Raw genomic sequence first — 22,203 nt, 5'->3', positions numbered from 1 at the left:
ACCATGCATAGGCTCTTATCTTGTTAAGCAGCCTCATGTGCAGCACCTTGTCAAGGGCATTCTGAAAATCCAAGTATACAACATCCACTGATGAGTGTCTATCCTGCTTGTCATTTCCTCAAAGAATTTTAACAGATTTGTCAGGCAGGATTTCCCCTTTAGGAAACATTCTGACTTTGGCCTATTTTATCATGCCTTCAAGTACCCTGAAACGTCATCCTTTGAAGTCACTGAAGTCAGACTAACTGGCCTATAATGTCCTACCTTCTGCATTGCAATTTTCCAGTCCTCCAGAACAATTTCAAAATCTAGTGATTCCTAAAAGACCATTACTAAACCCTCCACAATTTCTTCAGCTACCATTTTCAGAACCCTGGTGTATAGTACACCTGGTCCTCTTATCTACCTTCAGACCTTTCAGCTTCCCAAGCAGCTTCACCTTAGAAATAGTGACTACACTCACTCTTGTCCCTTGATACTCTTGAATTTTTGGCATACTGCTAGAGTCTTCCACAGTGAAGACTGACACAGAATACTTATCAAGTCATCTGCCATTTTTTCTCCAATTACTACCTATCCAACATAATTTTCCAATGGTCCAATATCCACTCTAGCATCTCTTTTGGTCTTTAGATATTTGAAAAAAAAGCGTTTGGTTTCCCCTTTTATATTATTGGCTAGCTTACCTTCATCACCTTCATTTTCTACAGATCAAATTGTTACATAGTGTATTAAGGTACAATAAGGCAAAACAATAATAATGCAGAATAAAGTGTAAGAGCTACTAAAGAAGTGCTGTATTAGTTCATGATGAAGTGCAAAATCTAAGGTACTTGAGGTCAAGAGTCCACCTTATTCTACAACAGGCCCAATCAAGAGTCTGATGACAGCAGGGTAGAAGCTTTCTTTGAGTTGGCAGTACGTGCTTTCAGGCTTTTGCATCTTCTGCCCAATAGGAGGAGGGAGAAAGGAGCATGTCAGGGATGGGTGGAGTTTGAGATTATGCTGAGGCAGCAAGCAGTATAGACAGATAGAGCAGAGGCTAGTTCCTGTGATGGGCTGAGATAATGTTGAAACATGCAATTTGAGAAAGTATGGAAGCACAAGTTCCTCCACACACCAGATAATGAAAATGGGCATACACCGCATAAGCTATGAAATGGCCAAAAGTTAACAGTAAGTCAATCAACAGAATGACTTGTAACCTTAAAAGAAACACCAAGCACCCAAAGTCCAACACAAAATTGCTTTTTCCTTCTCTCTGCTCATCACTCTTTGCCTGTTCTCCATCTCCCTCTGGAGCTTCCCTCCCCCTTTCTTTCTCCCTAGGTCTCCCGTCCCATGATCCTTTCCCTTCTCCAGCTCTGTATCCCTTTTGCCAATCACCTTTCCAGCTCTCAGCTTCACCCCACCTTCTCCTGTCTTCTCCTATCATTTCGGATTTCCCCCTCCCCCTTCTACTTTCAAATCTCTTACTATCTTTTCTTTCAGTGTGTCCTGACGAAGGGTCTCGCCCAGAAACGTCGACAGTGCTCCTTCCTATAGATACTGCCTGGCCTGCTGCGTTCCACCAGCATTTTGTGTGTGTTGACAAAAATCAGTTGTTGGGTAGCTATTTCTAACAATGCACATTTCCCCCTATATGTTCAGTTTCAAAAATCATTTTGCATTTTATACAGGTAGTTTTAACAAATTCTACAATTATATAAGATAAGCACAAGAGATTCTGCAGATACTAGAAATCCAGAACAGTCATTGTTTTGGTTGAGACCCTTTTCAGGATTAGAAATGAAGGGTGAAGATGCCAGAATAAAAAGGTGGAGTGGAGAGGAGAACTAGCTAGATGATATGTGGGTGGGAAAGGTGAAGGGCTGGGTAAAGAAGAAATCAAGCAGAAGAGAGTGAACCATGGGAGAAAGAGGAAGGAGGGGCACCAGAGGGAGGTAATAAGCAAGTAAGAAGAGGTAAAAGGACAGAGTGTGGAATATAAGACGGAAGGGTGAGGGAAAATTTTAACCAGAAGGAGAAATTGATGTATATAACATCAGATTACATTGCTTGCAGCAGCCAGACCTGTGACATTGTAGCTGCAGGGAAGGGTAAAGTCAGTATAGGAATAGTGATAAGAAACTCCATAATTAGGGGACAGACAAGAGATTCAGTGGCTACAAAAGAGATGCCTGTAAGGTGTGTTGCGCCCCAGGTGCTATGGTCAAGGATATCTCAGTCTCTGCAGAATATTCTCCAGAGGGAGGATGAGCAGTCAGAGGTAGTAGCGCATTGACCCCAATGACATGTAGTAAGGGGGAAGAGGTCCTGTGTTGTGAGTATAGAGTTAGAAAGAGGTTGAAGAGCAGGACTTCCAAGGTAGTATTCTCTGGTATCTGGTAGTACTCCCGGTACCATGTGGCAGTTAGGGCAGGAATATGATGATAGTACAGATGAATGAGTGGCAGAGGAACTGGTGCAGGGGGCAGGGTTTCAGGTTATTAGATAACCTGAACCTTTTCTGAGGCAGGGGTGACCTGTACAAGAGCAATGTGTTGTACCTCAACCAGAGGGGACCCAATATCATGGTCAGGAGGTTAGCTGGTGCTGCTTGGGAGAGTTTAAGCTAGTTTAACAAGGGATGGGAATCAGAGCATCAGGATAGCTTGAACTGTGTGTATTTTCTTACTCCCCTAGCATTAAAAAGGGTAAAGATGCATGGAACTATGATACTGTGGCCTTTACACAGACTTGGTTAAGAGGAGGATAGGAATGAGTACTTAATACACCAGGGTTTCAATTTTTTAAAAAAGATAGAGAGGGAGGTAAAATAGGTGGGTGAGCTGCAGTACCAATCACAGCTGCACTCAGGACATTAGGGAGGGTTTGTCCCCCGAGTATATGGAGCTCAAAACAGCAAGGGTGCAATCTCTGATTTGATCATACTAGACACCCCAATAGCCTTCAGGACACTAAAGAACAGATATGCATGCAGATTAAGGAAAGGTTTTTTAAAAAAAAGTAGGATTGTCATGAGGGACTAAGAGTTCCCTAATATAAACTGGGATTTTCTGAATACAAGAGATTTAGATTGAATTCGTGTTCACCACAAAGGACATGAGTAACATCTGAAAGTAGATATATATAAGGAATTGGGAAGATCTTAGTAATGTTACAATCACCAAGGAAGTGGCACTTATGAAATTGTTAGGAGTCACAGGCTGTCAAGTTTCCATATCTTTAGGGGAAGTCATCTTAGGATCTTAAAATAAATGATTAGTGGAACAGTTGGTGTTGTTTTTAATCTTCCAAAATTCCATAAATGCAAGGAAGGTCACATTAAATTGGAAAATAGCAAATATAATTCCTTTATTCAATTAGAGGCAGAATGAAATCATGAAAATGCCAGAGCAATTAGCTGAACGTCCATTTAAGAAAAACTCATAAAGATTGTTATTAAAAATATTATGATAGCAGGGCACATAGAAAATTTCAAGGTAATCAGGCAAAGTCAACATGGTTTGGTGAAAGGAGTAACTTTTGGAGCTCTTTGAAGTAGTAACACAGACTATCCTGAACTATACTTAGATTTCCAGAAGTATTTGTTAAATAGCTGCATCAACAGTTATTATAAATAAAAGTTTGTGGTGTAGGATGTAACAAATTAGCATGTATTGAAGACTGGTTGGATAACAAAACAGCAGATATGCTTTTCTTCCTGTGGACAAGATATAATGAGTTGTGTTCCTCAATTTCTTATAATTTACATAAATGATTTTGATGAAGACACCAAGGTTATGGCTATTACATTTTCTGATGACACAAAGATGGTAGAAAAATCAAATGGTGTAATATCCTTTGTAGTTTGTTTAGACATGTGGAATATGTGGGGAAATGGTAAATTGTCCATTTTGACAGGAAAGTTTAAAAAATGTAGTAATCTAAGTGGTGAAAAATTATAGAGGCCTGAGAAGCAGAGGGATCTGATTGCGTAGTTGATTTGCAAAAGGTTTGTAGGCAGGTGCAGCAAGTAATTAGGAAAGTTAACAGGATAATTTACTGTGAGAGGGATGGAAGGCAAAAGTAGGGGTGCTTTTGCCTCATAAATACAGAGAAATTGTAAGACCACATCTGGAGCAATGTGTACACTAATAACCTCCTTAATTGATGGTCGTTATTGTATTGAAGGCAGTTTAGAGAAGTTGGTCAGACTAAAACCTAGAGTAGGGGGGTCATCTAGTATGTGAAGGTTGCACATCAGGCTTATATCTGCTTAAGTTCAGAATGAAAAATGACTTGATTGAAACAGAGATTTCAAGATATGGGTGTGGAGAAAATATGTCCTCCTGTGGGAGAAGGCATTTGAAGCAGAGCCTCTGAATATCCTCCCCACCCCCACCAAGTTATAAGTAGTCATACCTAAGTGCTGAAGGACTACATATACAACTAGATTATCCATGATCTTCTTTTAAAAGCTGAAACACTCTTAAGGTCCAAGTTGTATGCAGATGCTCAATTTATTTCTTGTAAGTCAGTCTGAGAAATATAAAGGGAAATGCATTTTCCCCTCTACTCTTAGTATTATATAATGTATTACCATCAAAAACAAAAGCAAGGATACATTTAAAGCAAGCTAGATAAGTACTGTACACAAAGGAATAGATGTATCAATTTATGGATTTAAAACAAATGAAGTGAGATGGCTCACACAAAGTAAATACAGAACAATGAATGAACAGCACTGAAAAGCCTCTGTTTTATTTCTAACCAATTAACTTTAATGAAGGTGAAAATCAGTCTGACTCTTATGTTTGTGAAAAGCAAAACTGAGGTCTCAATACTTCCTTTGAATGTTTCCCCAAGAACAAAGTTGTATACAAATATATGAATAATCATGGCTGTCAGTACAGAAAGGAGAAAAAAAATAAAAATTCGGCATCATTTTCTTTAAAAACAAGTTTGTTTCCCCAGTAAGCTTGTTTTGACTACTTTGAATATTGAATACTTATTTTCTCTAAGTTTGGTTTTGTAGTTCCACCTAGGAATCACAGAAGCAATATTGAGCTTCAGATCCTAAAAGCACAGCTGTTGTAATTGTTGGTGAATTTGAACAGAAATTGTCTCCTCTAAGGATGTAGTAATTAGAGAAATGCTGAGCAATTATGAAAAACATCATCATGACATGCTTTCAAACTAAAAGCATAATTTAGAGAGGTAACGTATCAGAGTTCAGAGGACAACAACATTCCCTATTTATGGTTTATGAGTATCCTCTGCACTTTATATATTTTTAAAATAATTTGTTAATTAATGGAAATAAATTTATTTCTTTTAAAGTATTCTGGAGAAAGCAAAATACACTATATCTATGTTCTTTGTGTCTGCCCTTCTTAGGGAGATCCTTAGAGTTGAGAATGACTTACTTCAGAGGCAATACTGTCTGCACATGGATTCTTCTTATGTGGCATGGCTGTGTGTATCAGTTTCCAGATGGTCTTGACAAAACAAGGTCTCAGGAAGGAATTTATTAAGTTAACACAGCAATTTTATATATTAAGAACAATGACAACTGAATAAAAAATATAAAATTAATACTTCAGCATATTTCTAATACAATCCACAAGTTGAAACCAAAATGATCTAGATGGACACACATCACTTACTGTACATAGAGAGAAGACCTCTATACGTAGCAATACTCAAGAGTAAATGATCTTTGTCACAAATGCTTGTGCTAAAAATATTACATGTTTTGTGAAACATCTTCATTTGAGGGCTGTCCACTTATATAACCGCAAGTAGCTACTCCAGATGCCATATACTGAATTATAGATTGCTAGCAATACCTGTACAACATTTAAGTCATGGTCTTTAAATTGATTCAAGAACAATCCAATTGAATTGGAATCTTTCCAACACAAGTCCATTTAAAATGGGAGAGAACCCAGGAAACCAGCTCAAAAATGTTAGAATCCGATATTCTGACAAATACAAGCTGTGCATTAACTTGCAAACTGCAAACCATGAGTTTTTTGGGACAAATTCTGCATCCTGGCCAAAAAAAAGCACCAAACTTAGTATTACGATAGCAAACAGCCTTCAAATGGCCGTTATCTTGACAGATGCCTTCTATCATTCAAAGTAAACTGTATACACAAGTTTTCATTATTTACAAACACTAATTTCTTGCTTTTCCCCTTGGAATTAATATTTGTGATGCAGAAGATGAAATAAATGTTCAACACAATGCTTTTACATTCAGGACAACGTCACAAATCAGTTCATCTTAATTCAACACGGATATATGTATGTCTTCAAAAGAATACTTTTAATATCGGGTACTAACAAAACACAACCCATCCCTTAACTCTAGAGCCATACTTAAAAACAAATCTACAACCATTCTTGTCTGAATGGCTTAGCACAATAATGTACAATCAGTGGACCCTATATTAGGTACACTTGTATACTTCATTAATGCTAATATCTAATCAACCAATCATGTGGAAACAACTCAATGCACAAAAAGGAGGCTGACACGGTCAAGACGTCCAGTTGTTGTTCAGGCCAAGCACCAAAATGGGGAAGAAATGTTAACTAAGTGACTGACCATGGAATGATTGTTGGTAGAAGACAGAGTGGTTTGAGTATCTCAGAAACTACTGATGTTCACAGCCAATAGTCTCTAGAGTTTAGAGAGTGACAGAAAAAAAACAACATCCAGTGAGCAGTAGTTCTGCTGATGAAAAGTGACTCGTTAATGAGGGAGACTAGTTCAAGCTGAAAGGCGAGTAACAGTAACTCAAATAACCACGTTACAACAGTGACATGCAGAAGAGCATCTATAAATGTACAACACAGCAAACCTTGAAGTAGATGGGCTACAGCAGAAACCACTGAGAGTAAACTGTACAAAGTAAATTTATTATCAAAGAACATACAAGTCACCATATATAATTTTATATAACCCTGAGACTCATTTCCTTGCAGGCATATTCAATAAATTTATAATAGAATCAATGAAAGACCACACCAACTGAGCATTCAACCAGTGTGCAAATACAAGAAATAATAATCAATAAATAAGCAATAAATATTAAGTGAGCCCGTAAGTTCTGGGAACATTTAAATGATGGGACAAGTGAAGTTTAGTTAAGTTACTCCCTTTGGTTCAAGAGCCTGATGGTTGAGGACTGTTCAGAATAACTATTCTTGAACATGCTGGTGTGAGTTCTGAGGTTCCTCTATGTTGCTTTCCTGCGACATCGCTCCATATAGATGTGCTCAGTGGTGAGGAGGACTGTACCCATGATGGACTGGGCCATATCAACTACTTTTTGTAGGATTTTCTGTTCCAAGGGCATTGGTGATTCCATACCAGGCTGTGATGCAGCCAGTCAATATCTCTCCACCACGCAGTATTAACGATTAGTTAGATCCTTGCTGAATTTAAAGTCTACTGGCATAAAATACCGTTAGTGTTTTGGAAAACAGTCACTGTCAAAAAATTCAAAAATGTCTATACGGAATCAGAATAACTGATCATTTAAACAATGTTTAATTCCTTCATGACACTATGCTTAAAGACCCATGAGAAAACTTCTCCAAAACAAGAAATGATTGTCATTCATTGTACAAATATCTCATTTACGGTGGTACATAGAAAACATGACAGCACTCTTCCGATCAGGACTTTAGAAAGTTTCTAATTAATCTTACCGTTCTGGAAACTACAGCAGAGCACAATATATTTTTGACTACTGCAAACAAATAAAACAGCATGTTCTGTTCTTACCTGTAAAGGTAACAGTGTGTTGCTATTGTTGTCTGTCCTGAAAACATTGTCTTCAATCCAAGATTTTGGTGCCAGTGTTGGGGCTGAACGAGGAAATTTGGGTGGGGGTGGTGCTATAATGTTACTGGAGAAAGGTTTCTTCAGTGGAGAGATTTGGTTCATGGTCGTTGGCATTCCCACTCCTCCAGTTCTGCGGTGATCTCTTGTCTGCAGGCCTCCCCATGAGACGCCTGCACTCCAGCCACTGCTCTGATGGCTGTTCCATGGAGACTGTTTCATTATGGGCTGATAATATTAAACATACAGAATATTTAGCAACTGGACATGTTTAATTAACAGAACACAAGTTGTGTGAAACTTTGTACAGACCCTATCACTAAAGCAGCCGTCCAACATTTGTTCACTCTGGCTAAAGCTCTATTCCTCCATTTTAAAATTACCAGTAGTTTCATATCGAGAAAGAGTTTACCCCAGGAATATATTTTCCACAGGTAGGCTTAGTAGATATACTCTTTCCCCGAGGATTAATATTAAATTACATATATAAAACCACCAATGGCTGGATATCCTTTCAATATTGTAATCTCCTTTCAAAAAATGATTGCAGCTCCATCCAATAAACAAAAAGTGCAGTAAAGTTAAATGTAATATAAAACTATTTTTGGCAATGTTCGTATTTCAATACTGGGCATTAATATTGCTCAGTACATATTACTGTAAATATTAATTTCAAAAACGCAACTTGACAAATTCAGTCTCTTGATCGCATTTTTCAATTCAACCTATCCAGATAAAAATGTTAAAAAATTTCCAAATTGATATTACACAACATGGGATGGAAGTAGATTCAGACGAAATGAAATCAGAAGTTCAAGACTAAAAGAAATATACTTTTCAAATCATACCTATTAAAGCACAGTTTTTTTTTTTGTTTTCGTACAACAGCATTTTCCAGTTTTCATTACCTAGCAATTTCCGACAACGCGAAGCATTAGTATCTACAGCAGTTAGGCATTTCACCGTTCAGCATTGTTCTACCTAGAGTTCAAGAAACACTACGTTTTTTATGCAGCACCAATGAAACTATGTTTAGATTAAGGATGTAGGTCGTTTAATGATTTGCAAAACAAAGGGTTGAAAACCTATGTTAGCTAAGAACCTTGTTCCCTATTTAAAACCGGCAGAGAACTGAAAACGTAAACACTAAACTGCACAATAAATTTCCATAACCACTCTTTTCCGCATCATGACACTTCTATTCATCCAACTAAAATACAGTATCAGGCCGAATATTGCATTAATTCCCTTTCTTCATCCCAATATCTCTGTCTAACTAATATAGAATTAAAGTAAAACTTCACAAATTAGCCAGCTGTTTGGGAGAGGGCGGGGTACGTGTAGGCAAGTGCTAAACGTCCCTCATTATGTTAGAAGAAATAATCTTACAACATAACCCACTGCTGGCAATTGGCAACGTGCCAGTGCCAATTCACTCGAATATACCAATAAATTAGTTTTTTTTTCGCGTATATATTTAGACAGTAGTACGAAATCCGCTTTTCTTAAGGCGTAAACAACTTTAGTCGAGGTGTGGCTACAGAACGCCAAAGGGGAAAAAATAGTATTTTGTCTTTCTTAACCTTTCCTAGACGTTGACAGCTCACTCAGTGCACCATATTTCAAAAATGGAGAAGAGCAAGTCACATAGCCCTCCGGTTTTCCTAGCGACTCCGCAGTAGCGATCGAGAGCAATCGGAGAACCGGATCCTTTCACAAGGATCAACCTACCTCAGCAGACAAAACCCAGCCGTAACCAGCAAGGCTCCCTGAAGCGCAACACAAGCAAGGGGAGGAGGGAGAACGCAAGGTACAGCTTTAGATAGGAAACATATATCGGATGCACATATTTTTTAAAAAAGTGATGCCTCTCTGCAGAGGCTGATGCGGGGCAGGGACGCCTTCGGCCTTACCTGGTGGTGGCTGTAGGTACTCCTCTGATGGGGGAAGGCAGCCTGGTGTTGGTGCTGCGGGTGGTGGTGATGCTGAAGGCCGACAGGGGACCGTCGGTTCTGCTGCTGCTGCTGAGGTAAAGGCGAGAAGGTGCCGCCGTAGCCGTGGCCCACACCCGCCGTGTTGGCGGCGAAATTCTGGAAAAGTACTGTGCCGTTGATGGACGGGATGCCGTGGAAAAGGCTGTCGTCGGCGGGGCTGGGCACCGGACAGGGACCACCACCGGATCCCGGTGAAGTGCTCATCTCGGCCGCGCTGGCGGCGGGTGCCGGAGACCAGGCGGTGCCAAAACCGGCCAGGACAGCCACCGGAGACGGAGAGGAGCCATTGCTACTGCTGCCGCCGGCGCTGCTGCTCCCGGCCGGCCCGGACTCCTGCTGCTGGTGGAGCTGTTGCTGCGGTTGAAAACCAGCTCCGAGCCCCGGCAACATCCCGATTCCACCGCCTCCAGCTCCACCGCCAGCGGCCGCCGTCATGTTACCAGTCGCCTCCATCAGTCCTTGCCCTCGGTGAGGCTGCTGCTGGGGGTGGTGGCTGCACTCTGCAATGCTCACGGCGGCAGTACATGCATCGGTGGAGGCGAGCGCGTCGCTGTCTCCCGTCCTTTCCTTCTCCAACTCCTCCTCCTGCTGGCGGCAGGGCGGCGGCGGCTCTCCGGGGTTGGTTCGCTGAGGCGGCGGGGCAGGAGCCGGGTGCTGATGACTTCGTTTGGTCAGGGGGTCCGGGCTGTGCTGCGGCCGCCGATCAGTCCTGGGCGTGGAAGCTGGGCGGCTGGCGCTCAGGACCGGAGCCAGTGACACGGCGCTGCTGCTATTGCTGATGGTGGTGGTGATGGCGGTGCCTGTCGTCCTGTCCGGTATCAGAAGGTCATCATCCTGCATAATAGGGCTGGTGTGTGGAGCCCGGCTGACTGGTGGGAAAAACAAAGAGGCGGAGGAGGAGGCGGCGCCGGCGGCAGCCCGGGAGGTGGAGGAAACTGAAGGGCACGACGTGGCCGCCGCCGCCGCCGCCGCCAACACCGGCTTAGTGCATCGGTAAACGCCAACGCCGCCGCCGCCGCCGCCGCCGCCCGCCGGCTGGAACAAGGCGAAGCCGAAGTCGCTCATTTCTAACGTGACTCAGTGTTTGCCGTCCGCGCCGAGGCGGGCCGCTCGTTCAGCACCGGCAGGGGGAGATCATGGTGGCTATGGCCGGGCAGTGAGGGGTGGGTAAAGATTTATTTCTCACCGAGGAAGCCCATAGTGTGTTGACTGTTTCATGGTCAGGGCACGGGTCTCCAGACTGACTCCCACCCACCGATCCCACACAGGGCCGGATCCCGACCTGTCGCCTCCGCCGGGGTCCCGCTGACCTTCCCCCCCCTCGCTTGGTTGTTTCTAGGCTCCCCCTCGCTCACAATCGATGGGCTCCTACACAACCGCCCCCGCCCCCGCCCCCTCCCAGGGCTGCGCGTGCGCACTTGGCTGCCGCTCTGAGCGGCGCAGTTTCGGGATGCCCCCTTCATTTGCATTGACGTCTGTAGCACGTGCGAAGCGCGTAGTAATCGCGCGCCGTGGGAAAACAAATACGCAGTAATTTAACCGTTTGTGTGCTGGTGTGGTGGGTGGTTTATGCCAGCTCAAGTTTGCATCTGTACTAATCCCGTTTATTAGTATAGTCTTCTATGAGTTGGCAGTTAATGTGCTGGTTTAGATACTTGTTAAATTTTGCATATGCCTCCTTAAGGTTTTTTAGCAAGTGTATATCCATCCTCTGGGTGAAAATATTCTTCCTTAGAACTACCCTATATTCTTATTACTCACCTTAAACCTGTGCCTTCTGCTGTACTATCTGTACCTTTCATAATGTTGCATACTTCTGTCAGATCCTCACTCTGCCTCTTCAAGGAAAACAATTATTAACAATAATTCTCCCTTCATTTCCTCTCAGAGAACAGAGAGCAGGGGCTGGGGAAGAGAAAGCAGAGGGGGTGGGAAAAGGGGAGTAAGAGGGAGATGTCGAGAGGGTGGAGAAGGGAGGTTATAGATTAGAGAAAAAGAGGCCTATAGCAGGAAGGAAGAATAACAGGATGGATGGGTGGGGGGTAGGAGTGAAGGGGGTGACAGTAGGAAAGGGGTCAAATGGGGGTGAGGTATTGAAAATGGAGAATGGATAGGTGGAAGAGATTTCCTGAAATGTTCTCTTCCTGATGTTGGTACTTGGATATGATTTCCAACCTGAGGGAAATTCTGCAAGTGTGAAAAATTACCTAGATGTTGAGGAAATGAAGATGTGGGTGGGTGACATTTCATGTAGATTCAGTTATGTTGAGATATATTTAAGGTTAGCAATAGCATGTCACGAAAAGTGTTGTAATATTGCCACTTGCCCAGTTTTGTGAATAGTGTGAATAGTATGCTTTCTGTTTGTGGGTTGTTCAATATTTTCAAGAATGTAAGCCAATTCATTAAAATCTATTTTCTACAAAGTGTGTGTATTTTTCAGCATATTGCATATGATAAATCTCTGTGATTTGTAATATGTATATTACTGTGATAAATGACAAATTATTTTCAACTGCATGCTGTCTTCAGTAATTTGTATGATGTACTGTAAGCTATATTAGTATTTCCAGGATAATGATAGGTGCCATAGGCTTTATAGTTTATGTAATAATAATTCAGTGACAGATGGGCTGCCAGTACCGGTTTGATTGAGAATATGTTGCTTAAAGATGGTAGCACTGTGAAATGAAGTAATACTATTTTATTAGAGCTCTTTGTGAATGTAGCAACTAATAAACAGAGTGTACACTCATTTTCAAAAGACGTTTGATAAGTTGGTGTATTAAAGTTAACTGCACAAAGTTTGTGCTCAACACACGAAGGGTAGTATATTAGCCAGGATAGGAGAATGACTAACTAGAAAACAGACAGTTTGGATAAATGAATCACTTTCAGGTTGGCAAGCTGTAATAACTGACATGGTAATGTCAGGGAATTGACCATTTACAATTTATTTTGGTGACCAAGATAAAGGGACTGAGTATATTGTAGAAATGATTACATTTTTAAGGAGAATGCAAAGAATCTGCAAAGGGATATTGAGAGTGATAACAATTTGGAGAATGGATTATAATGTAGGCAAATGTGATGTTATTCTCCTTCGTGTGAAGAATAGTAGGTCTGATTATTGTTTTAATGTAGAAAAAGTAGGACAGAGACCTGGGTGTTCTTGTGTATGGAAGATGGAAGGTTAGCATGCAGGTGTAGCAAGTAATTGGGAAGATGAGCAGTATATTTGTCTTTATTGCAAAGGTCAAGAGTAGAAAACTCTTGCTATAGAGGTACAGGACATTGTTGAGCCACACCTCGAGTTCTCTTTACAGCTTTGATCTCCTTATTTAAGAGAAATGTACTTACACAGGAAACAGTGCAGAGAATTATGAAGATGGTCGATGGAAAGATTGACTAATGAGGTATGATTGGGCCTATGTTAATTAGTATTTAGAAGGGTAATAAATAATTTTATTGAAACTTGTAAGATTCTGAGTAGACTTAACAAGTTCTTGCTCCAAGGACATTTCCCACTCATGAAGGAATCTTGAACCAGAATTGTTTTCAGAGTAAGGGGTAATATATTTACACCAGGAAATAGGCAATTTTTCCTTCAGAGATTCATGAATATTTGGAAATTTCTGTCCCAAGGAGGTGTTGGGGTCAAAACATTGAAGCTATTCCAAACTGAGATAGACAGATTTTTGGTCTATAGGAAATTTCAAGTGTTTCAGTCAGTAAATGAAAATGTGGATCTGAGACCAAGGTTATATTAACTATAATCTTTCTAAGTAGGGTCAATGACTTCAGTCTGTAGTCTTTTCTTATTTTTCTATGATATTGATACCTTCCAGAGAAATAGAGGTGAACTATAGAGAAATGGAGCTTGAATCTATAATTTCCACAAGTCCATTATTTTATGTTATATGATGGAGGGGTGGTAAAATTACTGGTAGTGTTTATATCAGTTTGGAATGAAAAAGAATGCATGTAGCATTCCTGTTTATAAACATTCAAAAAAACTATTTTCTGTTTCTTTCAGTTGCCTGCATTTCAACAAGGTGATGGAATCCGATTCTTTGCTTTTGTGAGGCTACAGCACCAACCCTAATCGTAACCTAATGTGCTACACCAAATATTTATTCTTGTGCTGTTTAACTATTACTGTTTTGTAAATAATCATGAAAGTCTGGAAATAAAGAATAATATTGATATTTTTATATTAATTGAATCTATCAAGATGTGCATATGGTAACATATCAAGAGATTAGAGCATTGCAAGTCTTTACTTAATAGATGTAACTGAAGAATGATCAATGGTTTTTCCCTTTAGACTTTATTTTGTGAAAAAGTATCCTGTATTATTCCAATCACAAACAAGAGAAAATCTGCAGATGCTGGAAATCCAAGCAACACACACAAAATGGTGGAGGAACTTGGCAGGCCAGGCAGCATCAACGGAAAAGAATAAACAGTTGATGTTTCAGGCCGAGACCCTTCAATAGGGTTTTGTGTGTGTTGCCTGTATAATTCCAAGTGAGTTCCACTTAGTTTGAACAAGTTTTATAAAAATGTTATGAACCTTAACTAGACCCTGAGATCTGTTGTTTAATTCTAAAATTGTTTTATAGTAATGTTGAATTCTCTTTAGAATTTTATATAATTATTTGCAATGATAAATGTTTAAAAATCATAACTAAATGTTGGGCAATGTGAAACTCAAGTTAAGCATGCAAATTTTGGAGAATGTTACAACTTTGGTAAACTTTACAAATTTAAATAAAATCTTACTTCAAATTAAGATGTTTTTCCATGGCAAAAAAAAGCTACTTTAGAATCATGGTAGCTGTTGCATAAGTGGAATAATACAATGCCAATTACAATTTTTTTCAACCACTTTATGTTTGATATAATGGTAGCAAGAATTAAATTCATGCTTGGATCTAGCACTTTGATAAGCTCTTTAGTTCCTCAAAACCAAATAAATTTTAATATACTTTCCTTCAATAATAAGTTGCGAAGGAATAGGACTTCATGTTCTTGATATGCAGTGCCAAGAGCTTGAAGGGAGAATTTAGATAAAGTCTTAGAATGTTTATTCGCACACATCTGAGCAATTCTTTAGTTCTGCCCACTAGAATTTTCTATGTAGTCTTATGAATATTTCTTAATGTTTCTTAATCAGAGGAGACTTGTCACAGTACACTTGTATTATCTCTCCAAGAAGACAAAGACCCTCGCGATGACCCAACCAATATTGAAGAATGCTGGAAGCAGCTCAAGAAAACCATCCATTCAACTGCAAGTGCAGTGCTCGGCCACCCTAAGAGAAAAACTCCTGACTGGTTTCAAGAACAAAATGATTCAATTCAAAACCTGTTGGAGATGAAACAAATGCTTTATATGTGCCACTTGAAAGAGAACTCTGAAAGATGCAAAGCAGCATTTAAGGCCATGAAAGCCAAAGTTCAAAGGGAGATCAGGGCTATGAAGAACAACTGGTGGAATAAGAAAGTGGAAGAACTGCAAGCAATGTCAGACAGGAATGACTACCATGGGCTCTTCTCAGGACTGGAAACTGTCTGGTCCAAGAAGCAATACAGTGGCCCCAGTAAAAGTTGCAGATGGGAACAAGCTAGGCACTGACAGGAAAGACACCATTGAGCGATGGAGGGAACACTGCTGTAACCTTCTAAACCAACAAGGTGCGGCTGACTGCAGTGCATGTGAAAGGCTCAGAACTAGACCGGTAAGAGAAGAGCTATGTGGACTCATCACTATGACAGAACTTAGTAAGGCTTTAAAAGATACCAGAAGTGGAAAGCACCCAGGCAAAATGGCTTTCCATCAGATGTACTGAAGCAAGGTGGTCCTGCTCTGAAGACTGAACTGTTGAACTTGTGTAACGCTTGTTGGCAGAATCAATATCTCCCTCAGGACTTCAAAGATTCACAGATTGTCACCATCTACAAGAAGAAAGGTGACCGTAGTGCGTGTTTGGAAACCACTGAGGAATGTCCCTTCTGTCCACAGCTGGCAAGGTTATGGTGAAGATACTGCTCAACCGGATCAAGATCATCTCAGAAGATGTGCTTCCTGAAAACCAATGTGGCTTTAGGGCTTGAAGAGCAACCACTGACATGATTTTTACTTTGAGGCATCTCCAGGAGAAGGCGGTAGAACAGCAGCAACCATTGTAAGTTGTCTTTGTTGATTTCTCACAAGCATTTGATACGGTGGACAGAGAGACACTCTGGGAAGTGCGCAAAACTTATGGCTGTCCAGATAGGCTGGTTACGATGATCAAGTTGTTTCATGAGTACGTCTGGCAAAGTATCTATCAGAGGAGATGTCAGCGAAGCTTTCACCATCAACCACAGGGTAAAACAGGGATGCGTTCTTGATCCAACTTTGTTCACACTATATCTTGCTACAGTTTTGGAAATAATGGACCATAATTTGGACAAAGGTGTGTACATCAGGACTCACTCAGATGGAAAATTGTTCAACCTGTCAAGACTCAAAGCCTCAACCAATTCAAGAGAGATATGTGTCAGAGAGCTTCTGTATGCAGACGACTCAGCCCTGATTGCTACTGATGTTAATGTGATTAAAGAAATTATAGACCGCTTCTCATTTGCTGCCACTCTTTTTTGCCTAAGAATCAATGTCTCCAAAACCGAACTTCTGTACCAGCCTCCTCCTCTGTGTAGTCCCAGTGAGACCCAACCACAAGTCATATCGGTCAATGGGGTAGCGCTGAAATGTTCTCATTCTTTCACATACTTAGGAAGCACTGTGACCAACACCAACTCATTAGATCTGGGAGTAGGGAGGAGAATTCAATCAGCTACAAAAGTCCTTGGTGCTTTGCAGAAGTGACTTTGGTCTCACCACAACATTAAAATGGCAACCAAGATCAAAGCTTTATTCAACTGCAACAATGACGTTGTATCGGAAGCACATCAACAAATTGACCAAGACACAACTCAGGAATTTACACCAAATATTACACATCAAGTGGCAAGAGAGGGTACCAGATGTGGATGTGCCCAAACATGCTGGGACAGTCAGTGAAGAATCGCTCATCACAGCCTCTCAGCTGCATTGGACTAGTCATGTCACAAGAATGAGCATGATCGTTTACCCAGAGCTGTTCTCTATGGCGAGCTACATGAAGGAAAGAGGAAGCATGGAGGTCAGAAGCTGCACTACAAAGATGCGCTCATGCGCCATATGAAGAACACTGACATGAATGTCAACACCTGGGAGAAGGATGCTTTGGACAGAAGAAGTTGGTGTTGCATTGTCAAGAAGTCAATCCCAGCTATCGAGGAGAAAAGGCAGAAGAAATAATGAAGCAGGTCATGAACACAGACATTTGGTACTAGACCAGTCAAATCACAAATGCAGCCGATGTGAGAGACAGTGCTGATCCAATGCTGGTCTTGTGGCCCATAAACGTGCCTGTAGAGACTAAACTCTCAGCACAGTCAACATCGAAATCAATGGACAGCTGAAGAAGAAAGAGAGAGAGAGAGAGAGTGTGTGTGTGTGAGTGTGTGTTCACTCTTCTTGGTGCACAAATATATCAGTGCTGTCCCAATTCTGCTCACCAGACCTGGAATATCTAGCAGTCAAGTGCCGTCCTTTTTACCTACTGCGGGAGTTCTCTGGGGTCACTTTGGTAGCAGTTTACATACCACCTCAGGCTAACGTCAATCAGACTTTAGATGATCTGAGCAATGGGATCAACATGTATGAAACAGCACACCCTAACGCCTTCACCATTGTTTGGGAGATTTTGACCAGGCCAGTCTGAAAAAATTACTAAGCAATTACCATCAACAGATCACTTTCAATACCAGAGGGAACAACACACTGGCCCACTATTACACCACCGTCAAGAATGCCTACCGTGCTATTCCATGCCCTCACTTTGGGAAGTCTGATCACTTCTACTCCCCGAGTATAGGCAGAAACTGAAGACTGCAGCACCAGCAGTGAGGACCAAGAAGGTATAGACAAGGGAAGCACAGGACTGCTTTGAATTGGTGGACTGGACTGTACTCAGGGATTCATCTTTGAACCTGGGTGAGTATGCTGCAGTTGTTACTAAATTTAATTTTATTAAAACTAATTTTATGAATGTGTGCCTACAAAGACTTACTGTTCATTCCCAAACCTAAAGCTGTGGATGGATCAGGAGGTACGTCGTCTGCTGAAGGCAAGATCTGTGGCATTCAAGTCTCGCAACCCGAACCTGTACCAGAAGACCAGGTATGATTTGTGGAGGGCTATTTCGAGGGCGAAGAGACAATTTTGAACGAGGTTGGAGGCAATATTGGACGCACAGCAACTCTGACAGGGTCTGCAAGACATTACTTCCTACAAAGCGAAACCCAATAGCATGAATGGCAGTGATGCTTCACTACCAGATGAACTCAATGCCTTCTATGCACGCTTTGAAAGGGAGAATACAACTACAGATGTGAGGATCCCTGCTGCGCCTGATTACCCTATGATCTCTGTCACAGAGGCAAATGTTAGGTCGTCTTTAAAGAGAGTGAGCCATTGCAAGGTGGAACGTCCTGATGGCTCTGAAATCTGAGCCAACCAACTAGTGGGAGCATTCAAGAACATTTTTAACCTCTCACTGCTACAGGCAGAAGTTCCCACTTGCTTCAAAAAGGCAACAATGATACCAGTGCCTAAGAAGAATAACATGAATTGCCTTAATGACTATCATCCGGTAGCATTCATATTGACAGTGATGAAATGCTTTGAGAGGTTAGTCATGACTAGAGTGAACTCCTGCCACAGCAAGGACTTGGACCTATTGCAATTTGCCTATTGCAACAATAGGTCAACGACAGATGCAATCTCAATGGTTCTCCACATGGCTTTAGACCACCATGACAACACAAACACCTACGTCAGGATGCTGTTCATCGACTATAGCTCAGCATTTAATACCATCATTCCCACAATCCTGATTGAGAATTTGCAGAACCTGGGCCTCTATACCTCCCTCTGCAATTGGATCCTCGACTGCCTAACCAGAAGTCCATAATTTGTGCAGATTGGTGATAACATATCCTTCTCGCTGACTATCAACACTGGTGCACCTCAGTATGCTTAGCCCACTGCTCTGCTCTCTATATACACATGATGGTGTGGCTAGGCATAGCTCAAATACTATCTACTTGATGGCAATACAGCCATTGTTAGTAGAATCTCAGGTGGTGGTGAGAGGGCATACAAGAGTGAGATATGCCAACTAGTGGAGTGGTATCGCAGCAACAACCTGGCACTCAACATCAGTAAGATAAAAGAGCTGATTGTGGACCAGGAAGGGTAAGACAAAGAAGCGCATACCAATCATCATAGAGGGATCAGAAGTGGAGAGACTGAGCAGCTTCAAGTTCCTGGGAGTTAAGATCTCTGAGGATCTAACCCAGTCCCAACATATTGATGTAGTTATAAAGAAGGCAGGACAGTGGCTATACTTTATTAGGAATTTGAATTGATTTGGCATGTCAACAAATATGCTCAAAAACTTCTATAGTTGTACCATGGAGAGCATTCTGACAGGCTACATCACTGTCTGGTATGGAGGGGCCACTGTACAGGACTGAAAGAAGCTGCAGAAGATTGTAAATCTAGTCAGCTCCATCTTGGATACTAGCCTAAAAGGTATCCAGGTCTTTTTAGGGAGCGGTGTCTCAGAAAGGCAGTGTCCATTATTAAGGACCTCCAGCACCCAGAGAGCACACCCTTTTTTCACTGTTACCATCAGGTAGGAGGTACAGAAGCCTGAAGGCACACACTCAGCGATTCAGGAACAGCTTCTTCCCCTCTGCCATCCGATTCCTAAATGGACATTGAATCTTTGGACGCTATCTTACTTTTTTAAAAATATACAGTATTTCTGGTTTTGCATATTTTTCAAAATCTATCAAATATACTTAATTGATTTACTTGTTTATTATTCTGATTCTGATATACTGTGTATATTTATACTGTATATATCCAGTTCTCTCTTGTCTCTCTTGTCGGCCACAATGAAATATGCCAGCATCACATCTGTAGGCAATGAACAGTGGATTGCAACCATATAGTGTGTCAAAAAGCTTTTCTCATGTTACTTTCATTTTTTGTTCTATTCCTGTGATCTCTTGATCTCAAGTGTAATTAGTGTATGGATGAGCAGAGGAGGCAGCTGAAATAATGTGGGAAAGAGGGGCTGCATTCATTGGAAATTCTTCCCAGTGCTTGAACAGGAGGAACTATATCACTGAAATAAGTGGCATATTAATCAAGCTGGGACCAGGAACATTGCAATTATGTAAATGAAAGTTGACAGAAGCATAAGTGAGGTCATCAAATTTGTACCTAGAAAGTATGGAACAGAATGCTTTCTAAATCATGTAAAGCAAAGATCTGTGGAGATTGAAGGACTTGGAAACCTAATTGCATTGAAGCAAAATGCAGACAGTATAAATAGGATAATGCAATGCTGTTATTTATACCTAGGGGACTGAAGTACAAGGTTGAAAGTATGTTGCAACATACTCCCTGATTAAAACACAACCAGAGTGCTTCAAGTCATTCTCAGAACCAGGGATAAGCCATGAAAAGGGTGAACGGTATATTTAGCAGAATGACACTGAATTTCAGAAGTAAAAATTAGGAGAGATTATATAAACCAAAGGTACATCTAATCCCTAATTTATAAGGTTGAAGGTTGATTTGATTAGGAATTTGAAGATAAGAATACAATGAAAGGAGAAATGGAGAGAAATCACTTGGTTGAATGAATTTGAAGTAGGTATGAAAGTTAGAATGACTTTTAGCAGTGAAGTTGAAAACACTTCTCACACACTCTCTTCTGTATCTGGCAGTTAATTTATTTTAATTCTGAGATGATACATTACTAAATAATTTTATTGGATGTCAAGTACAGTAGTAATTGAAATACAGTGTATAGATTGGTAGAACTGGCTGAAACATCTGCATGACCTATCCTTGATCCTGTGTCACCGATGAACTTCTCTGTATGCCGAATAAATTTTCAATTTTTTGTGTGAGATTTCAGATTACCTCTGACATATGTGTGAAATCTGTTGTTTTGTAGCAGCAATATGAAACAAAACATAAAAACACTATAAATTGCAATATGAACATATAAAAATATAGTGCAAAATGAGAGCAAATTAATGAGGTAGTTTTTATAGACCATTCAGAAGTCTGTTGGCAGAGGGGAAGAATTTGTTCCTAAAATGTTGAATGTGCATCTTCAGGCTCCTTTTCCTCTTCATTGATGGTAATCATGAGAAGAGGGCATGTCTTAGATAGTGACGACCTTTCAAAATGGATGCCACCTTCTTGAGGCGAGAATCCATGATGGAACTGGCTAAACTTACAGCCTTCTGTAGCTTTTTCTGATTTTGTGTGTTGGCAACTCCAATACACAGGATCAGAAGATATGAACTAATTACGTCTCAGTAAAACACTTAAGAGATGATCCCAGGATAGATCACCCTGCTGAGGTATTTGGGGGAGGAATCGGTCAGGAAATTGGAACACTAGGGCTCTGAATTTCCATTGCATCGACCTTGCAGCATATGGAAACATTAGATTCCATGTTATCTTGTTATCCAATGTGGTTCTGTCTAGATACTTCCAGTTGTTTGTTTCTAAAGACACATTAATATTATAATAGGGTATAGTTGTCCCTTTCCATGACCCAATGCCAGTTATGTTCTTTTGCCATATGGGACAGATGAAATAAATATGTCAAGCTGAGGCAGGTGATAGTGCTGTTTAGTGGTGAATAATCAGTGGTAATAATTAACGAGACAAGACCTGACAAAAATAATGGGCTTTCAACCAGCTGGGGCCTTTAAGTGAAGTTTGAATGGAGTTCTCTTATAAAAAAAAACTGTGCAAGGTTTTTCTTATCAATAGGGAAAATTTAGATAACAAAATAAACTTGAAAAGTGTTGACTCCTAAAATATATATATTTTTAAATTTCAGAAAATGTCACAAGGATCATGTTAAAATTAATAATTTGCATAATGATCAAGTGGTTCCAGTTACATTAATGTAATAAATACATAATAAAATGTTTCTGATTTTAAAAATCCTTAGAAACATTTACAAATTTAGTGCTTTTACAATTCAAGGGGTATCCGTTTTGTATTCAAATATTATTAATCTGTTAGAACAAACGCCACATATAAGTCCTTTGACACCACTCATTGTGGGTAGTTCTTAACTTCATGCAAAGTGACAAATCTGAGCATTCAGATAATTTGTCAAGTTGTATATTTATAGAAGTACTGATCTTCTTTAGCTGTTAACATACAGTG

General features: G+C 40.6%; 1 protein-coding gene and 2 long non-coding RNA genes across 10 annotated transcripts in view; 2 read left to right on the top strand and 1 right to left on the bottom strand.

The window, feature by feature from the left end:
* Nucleotides 1–10,899, bottom strand: part of cpeb2 (cytoplasmic polyadenylation element binding protein 2) — a 120,780-nt gene extending 109,881 nt beyond the window's left edge. For 4 of the 6 annotated variants that reach the window (XM_059988896.1, XM_059988898.1, XM_059988897.1 and 1 more), the window contains exons 1-2: nucleotides 9,754–10,899; nucleotides 7,784–8,068 (exon numbers count right to left, since the gene is read on the bottom strand). In XM_059988896.1, coding sequence (XP_059844879.1) covers nucleotides 7,784–8,068; nucleotides 9,754–10,899 — 1,431 coding nt within the window. Of the gene's footprint in view, nucleotides 1–7,783; nucleotides 8,069–8,688; nucleotides 8,710–9,423; nucleotides 9,534–9,753 lie in introns of those variants that run through there. The other 2 variants (XM_059988900.1, XM_059988901.1) reach the window with 2 other exon arrangements.
* Nucleotides 9,589–22,203, top strand: part of LOC132404614 (uncharacterized) — a 71,526-nt gene continuing 58,911 nt past the window's right edge. For all 3 annotated transcript variants that reach the window (XR_009515604.1, XR_009515605.1, XR_009515606.1), the window contains exon 1: nucleotides 9,589–9,650. This is a non-coding gene — a long non-coding RNA (uncharacterized LOC132404614). The remainder of the gene's footprint in view (nucleotides 9,651–22,203) is intronic.
* Nucleotides 10,858–20,930, top strand: LOC132404613 (uncharacterized). Its single transcript, XR_009515603.1, has 2 exons — nucleotides 10,858–10,997; nucleotides 13,871–20,930. It is a non-coding gene; the product is annotated as an uncharacterized LOC132404613 (long non-coding RNA).

The sequence above is a fragment of the Hypanus sabinus genome, chromosome 14, assembly GCF_030144855.1.
Source record: "Hypanus sabinus isolate sHypSab1 chromosome 14, sHypSab1.hap1, whole genome shotgun sequence".
Taxonomy (NCBI): Eukaryota; Metazoa; Chordata; class Chondrichthyes; order Myliobatiformes; family Dasyatidae; genus Hypanus; species Hypanus sabinus.
Note: the sequence above shows the minus strand (reverse complement) of the source record. Positions and strands in the feature narration are given on the sequence as shown.